At 42.2% G+C, this 6,094-nt stretch overlaps 1 protein-coding gene across 7 annotated transcripts in view; it reads left to right on the top strand.

Annotated features, from left to right (window-relative positions):
- DDB2 (damage specific DNA binding protein 2) overlaps window positions 1-6,094 on the top strand; it is a 38,150-nt gene that overhangs the window by 14,952 nt on the left and 17,104 nt on the right. For 6 of the 7 annotated variants that reach the window (XR_005373448.1, XM_038563376.1, XM_038563375.1 and 3 more), the window contains 2 exons: window positions 732-868; window positions 1,245-1,436. The exons of the other annotated variant lie outside the window; for it this stretch is intronic. Coding sequence is in view for 5 of the 6 variants with exons in the window: in XM_038563376.1 (XP_038419304.1) it covers window positions 732-868; window positions 1,245-1,436 (329 nt within the window). In the remaining variant the exon portion in view is untranslated. The remainder of the gene's footprint in view (window positions 1-731; window positions 869-1,244; window positions 1,437-6,094) is intronic. 7 annotated transcript variants of the gene reach the window in all.

Here is a 6,094-nt window from a genome sequence, read left to right as displayed (position 1 = left end):
GTGAGGCAACACCGAAGACCAGCGGGGGGTTGTTGGTGAAGTGGGTTTTGTCCATAAGAAGAAGGAGTTGGTTGTCAAGAGGCCAGATTCCTAGAGACTAGGTCCTCAAATACATCTTTATTACTATTCTAAGTGAATTTACCTCCCCAACAGTAGCTTAGTTAACTTCAAGCCATGCCAGACCCTCTGGATCTGCTGGTTTCCAAAACTGATTGGACTTGGGGCCAATAATGGGTCACCTCTACATTATTTTAGTATAGGATTTAATGTTACTTCTTCCCCCCCCCCCCCCCCCCCCCCCCCCCCCCCGGTCGCTTCTGTGCTATCCTAAAATCCTTTCATTGTGCCTTATATGGGATTTTAAAATTGTCACTCAACCCTAGTATGAGTTTTCCGACCCACTGGGAAGAGTTCTTCATAAACTTTATTCTTGTGTGTTTCTTTAGCTCAATGCGCAGCAACCCTGCAAGGGTTTGGTTTCATATCGTTTTTTATTTAGTTTCGCTTCAGAATTACTATTTTGGGGAGTGTTTGGGGCAAGGGGCTGAATCCCTACTCCTTATTTATTTCTTGTGCCGGATGAGACTGAGCAGACCACAGAAAGGCCTTAGGTGATGGGAGAGATTGGCTGTGCCGAATGAAAAAACAAGGCTTTCTTTCTGAGATTTCAGCAGGAAACTCTTCCGTGCGTGAGAATGGAGAGGAAAATATGTGTCTGTTCTGCTTGGCAGGTTCTAGCAGAAGATTTGACTCAGGCTGCCTTTGGGCGGGGTTGGCTAGCCTGCAGGTCCCGCCATCATGCAGCAGCATCGTCAGGGCGCTCCACCACCATAAGCTGGGCAAAGCTGCCTGGCCGTCACTGCAGCAGGTGAGGCGTTTCCAGGCTGAAGTGCTCAAGGGTTTGCCTGGAACACTACTGGGATGTTCTAAAATTAGAGGCTGGGTTGGTTCAGTGGGTTGTCAGAGTGGTCAGATCACCTCTACCTTGGTGACTGACCTACTGGGCATTCAGCCAGGTAGAAGTCTTATGCTGTAAAGGTCTCATCTGGAATGCACTCTGCCCCCTTGCTTTCCAAGATTAGTTTGTGCACGTTGCAAATATTTTCATGCGCAGAGCCAGGCAGTTAGTTTTCCTCTGGTGGGAGGACTTGGCCCTAGAGCTCATCTGTGGAGGAGGCAGAGATTGGCAGTGTACCCAGGACTTGGGTTTTAATTCAACTTAATTCTTTTTTTCTCCATGTCAGGGTCTCCAGCAGTCCTTTTTGCATTCTCTGGCTTCTTACCGGATATTCCAAAAGGCTGCCCCTTTTGACAGGAGGGCCACATCCTTGGCATGGCATCCAACTCACCCCAGCACCCTGGCTGTGGGTTCCAAAGGGGGAGATATCATGCTCTGGAACTTTGGCATGAAGGACAAACCTACCTTCATTAAAGGGGTGAGCAGTCCCTGTGCCAGTCAATAGTGTGAAGAAGTGTTTGTTGAAGGAGTGGAAAGTTATCCAGTAACGAGGAGATGATTGGGATCAGAAGTAACTGGGTATTTTCAAACAAGTAAATGGTAACAATACTCAAATCTTCATTGAGGGCCAGCCCTTAAAACATTAGAAGGTGTGAAATATTGATCACCCTCTTGTACGTTATCACAGAGAACAGAATCTGAGCCCCTTCTTTATTCTTGGCCTCGTCTTCTACTACGGTCTTCCTCACTTCTGATGCTTTAGCCACACTAGCTATTTCTTTCTCTTCCTAAAACTGGGGCTTTGGACTTGCTATTCTCTTTGACTGGGGTACTTTTTCCCATGGTTTTCTCATGGCTGGCTCCCTCTTTTCATTCCAGTCTTGGCTTAGTATACTTTGTCAGACAGCTTTCACTGACCACTCTGTCTAAAGTAGCCTCTGCTTCATTCATTCACTCCCTATCCCATTACCCTGCTTCACTCCCACCCCACCCTGACACACACACACACACACACACACACACACACACACCCCACCCCCTGAGACAGCATTTATCAGTACCTGAAATGTTTTGCTTATTTGTATGTCTTTGCCCATATAAACCTCTTTGGAAAGTAAGGTCCATGATAAGAGGGACCTTATCTTTCTGGTTCACCACCATATCCTCAGTGCCTAGAACAATGTTTGGGCTAGAGTAGCTGCTTTGTATTTGATGAATGAATGAGAGCCTTCAAGTGTAACTGGGATGTATACATAGAAGATAACTGGCAACACGGATGCTAAATGCCACAGAACATGAGAGAAGGAAGAACCTCTTTGTGAGTTAAGAGTAGAGAAGGCTCATGATGAGTGGAGAGGGAGGAAGAGCAATAATTAGGGAAATGGAGAGAAAAAGGAAAGGGGGAGTGTGTTTGGGGCAAAGTTGGCATAGCGTTTTTTAGAGATGATTAGTATTTATCATCAGTTGCTGAGGGGCATGGTGTTGGTCCTTCCACGAAAGATAAGACTCTTAGTTTGCACAGCCGGGGGTGTTGACTATGGAGGGCTATTCTGGAAAAAACAGCCCTCTGGCTTTAGAGCAGAAGCCACAAACTCACGTGCTTAAGAAGCCAAACAGGAAAAAGAATGCTTGGGGTGGGGTCAGTGGTAAACTGGAGATGGTTGACATGCAGGAATCTAGGTCCCATGATGGTATCAGATCCGGATTTGTTCAAATGAAGCCTGAAATCCTGATTTTTTTTTTATATGAAATGTTCTGATTTTTAAAGATTATGATGAAATACACCTAAAATGTATCATCTTAACCATTTTTAAGTGTGCAGTTCAGCAGCATTAAGAACATTGGAATTCTTGTGTAGCTAGTCTCCAGAATTTCATCTTGCAGAAGGGAAACTCTATACCCACTAAACACTAACCCCTGTTCCTCCCTCTCCCCATCCGTGGCCACCACCATTCTACTCTATGTCTTTATGATTTGGACACTCTGATGAGTATCTTATGTAAGTAGAATCATACGATATTTAACCTTTGGCTTATTCCACTTTGCATAATGTCCTCTAGCTTCAACTGTATTCTAGCAGGTGTCAGAATTTCCTTTTTAAGGCTGAATAATACCCCACTCGATGTAGATACCACATTTTGCTTATCCACTCATCTGCTGATGGACTCTTGGGTTGCTTCCACCTTTTGGCTCTTGTGACCAATGCTGCTGTGGGCATAGATGTACAAATATCTCTTCAAGTCCCCGCTTTCAGTTCTTTGGGGCATATACCCAGAAATGGAACAAAGGAGATAGATGAGTCCATGGGTGAACCCAGGAAGAGTTTTCTACAGTGTCTCTCTCTCTCTCTCTCTTTTTTTTTTTTTTTATGATAGTCACACACACAGAGAGAGAGAAAGAGAGAGGCAGAGACATAGGCAGAGGGAGAAGCAGGCTCCATGCACCGGGAGCCCGACATGGGATTCAATCCTGGGTCTCCAGGATCGTGCCCTGGGCCAAAGGCAGGCACTAAACCACTGCGCCACCCAGGGATCCCTCTACAGTGTCTCTTTAAAGCAGCCCATCAGAAAAAGCCAGGTTAAACAGGCTTGGGATGACATGGGTATTCAAGAAAAAGGTCCCTGAAGCCAGAAGAAAGGCAGCCAGAGAAATGCTGTGGACAGAGCTCGGCTTCCTGCCCAGCTGGTGAAACAGGTGACCAGCAGAAGGGGTAGTTTTAAATTGAAGTCAAAACCCAGAGCTCAGACAGGAAGAGATTTGTTTTTTTGTTTTTTGGAATTTTTTTTCCTCTGGGAATCTAGGACATGGGAATAGAAAAATTTAAGAAATAGCCTAAGGGTGTCCTAGGGGAAGAGCCTCCTGACCAAAAGAGGAGTGACATCTGCTTTAAACTTGTGCCAGGCTGAGGCTGCTTTTGTTCTACATCACTCTTTATTATAATGTGCACTTAAGTGACATTTCCTCATAGCATCATGGAGATCAGTCTGGGCATCTGAACTTGGTGGCTAGCAAGAGGCTAGACTGGAGTAGAAGAAGGGTATGGTGGCCTGGAGAGCTGTCTGTTTTTACTCCCAGATACTGACAAAAAGTCTATTCGAGAACAGGAACTGAAAAAACAGCAGTGCTTCATTTTGTTACATCTTTTTTTTTTTTTTTTTAATTAAAAAAGGTGGAGGTTTTTTTGTTTTTTGTTTTGTTTTGTTTTGTTTTTTTGTTTTGTTTTTTTATTTTAAGTAGGCTCCACACCCAGTTTGGGGCCTGAACTCACAGCCCCCAAATCAAGAGTTGCATCCTCCACTGACTAAGCCAGCCAGGCATCCCTCATTTTGTTACTTCTTTAGCCCTCCAACGTTGGCTATGATCTTTACATCTTTCAGGCCCTTGGCAAGGAAACACATATGACATTTTCAATGTGAAGATAACTTGATTTTACTCTTACTATTAAATAATCCGTGCTTGTAAGAATTTCAAATAATGCAGAGAAAAACATAAGGAATAAATACTATTTGAAATCTCTGCTTGGGGCATCTTTTTCTGTGGGTATACACTATTGTTCACACCCATACTTCTACTTAATTATTACATAAATATTCTACCCTAGAATGTGTCATATTTTACTTATTATATCAGATAGTCTAGTTTAAATCATATATCAGAGGGACGCCTGGGTGGCTCAGTGGTTGGGTGTCTGCCTTTGGCTCCGGATGTGGTCCCGGAGTTCTAGGATCGAGTCCCAAGTCAGGCTCCTGCATGGACCCCGCTTCTCCTCCCTCTGCCTATGTCTCTGCCTCTCTCTGTGTCTCTCATGAATAAATGAATAAAATCTTTAAAAATCAATCAAATCAATCAATCAATCATATACCGATAACCACTAAGAATATCCTGTAGTTCCCTTTTGTTTTCTGTAATGCCTTTGGTATCAGAGTAATGCAGACTTCACTAAAAGAGTTAGGAAGTGTTCCTGCCTCTTGTAGTTTCTGGAATTGTTTGTGTAGAATTGATACTATCTCTTCCTGAAAAGTTTTGTAGTATTTTTAGAACTGAGTTTTCTTCATTGGGAAGTTGTTAACTATATATTCAATATCTTTCATAGCTATGAGACAGTTTAGAATCTCTTTTTCTTTTGAACAAGCTTGGTTTGTCTTGCAAGGAATTTGTTCATTTTACCTGTTGAATTTAGTGACATGAATTTGTTAGTGGTAATTCCTTACTATCCTCTTAATGTCTACACGATCTTTACTGATACCTCCCTTCACATTCTTGATATGGGTAATTTGAGTCTTTTTTTTTCTGCTTATTAATCTTGCTAGAGGTTTATCAATTTTATTGAAATTTTCAAAAAAACTGCTTTTAGTTTCAATGTGTTTCTCTGTTTTTCTGTTTCCTTTTCACGTTTTTATGATACTTTTCCTTGGTGTGTTTAACCTTTATTTTGTTCTTTTTCTAGTTTCTTCAGATGGAAGTTTACATTATTTGAGATCTTTCTTCCTTTTCCTAATATAATCATTTAATACTCTAAATTCCCCTCTAAGTATTTCTTCTTCTTCTTCTAATTATGATTATGATTATGATTTTAAAGAGTCTATTTATTTGAGAGAGAGTAGGGGTGGGGGAAGAGCAAAGGGAGAAGGACAAACAGACTCTGTGCTGAGTGCAGAGCCATACACAGGGCTCGATCTCACAACCCTGAGATCATGACCTGAGCCACAACCAAGAGTCAGACACTTTAACAGACTGTGCCACCCAGGTGCCCCTATTTTTTTTTTTAAGTAAGCTCTGTGCCCAGTGTGGGGCTTGAACTCACAACCCTGAGATCAAGAGGCACATGTTATACAGAACCAGCCAGTCACCATCCCCCATCCTTTTATTTTTAATTTATTTGCACATTTGTATATAAAATGGGTTTCCTATAGACCATGTTAAAAAAAATATATCCAGCCTGACAATCTCTGCCTTGTAATTGGAGCATTTTACCATTTACATTAATATGATTATAAATATGATCGGGTTTAAATCTACCACCTTGCCATTTCTATTTGTCCTGTCTCTTTGTTCCATTTCTCTTTTCTTTCCTGCCGCCTTTTTTTTTTCCTGCCGCCTTTTTCATTGAGTACTTTATATGATTCCATTTTATCT

This window comes from Canis lupus, chromosome 18 (genome assembly GCF_011100685.1).
Source record: "Canis lupus familiaris isolate Mischka breed German Shepherd chromosome 18, alternate assembly UU_Cfam_GSD_1.0, whole genome shotgun sequence".
Taxonomy (NCBI): domain Eukaryota; kingdom Metazoa; phylum Chordata; class Mammalia; order Carnivora; family Canidae; genus Canis; species Canis lupus.
Note: the sequence above shows the minus strand (reverse complement) of the source record. Positions and strands in the feature narration are given on the sequence as shown.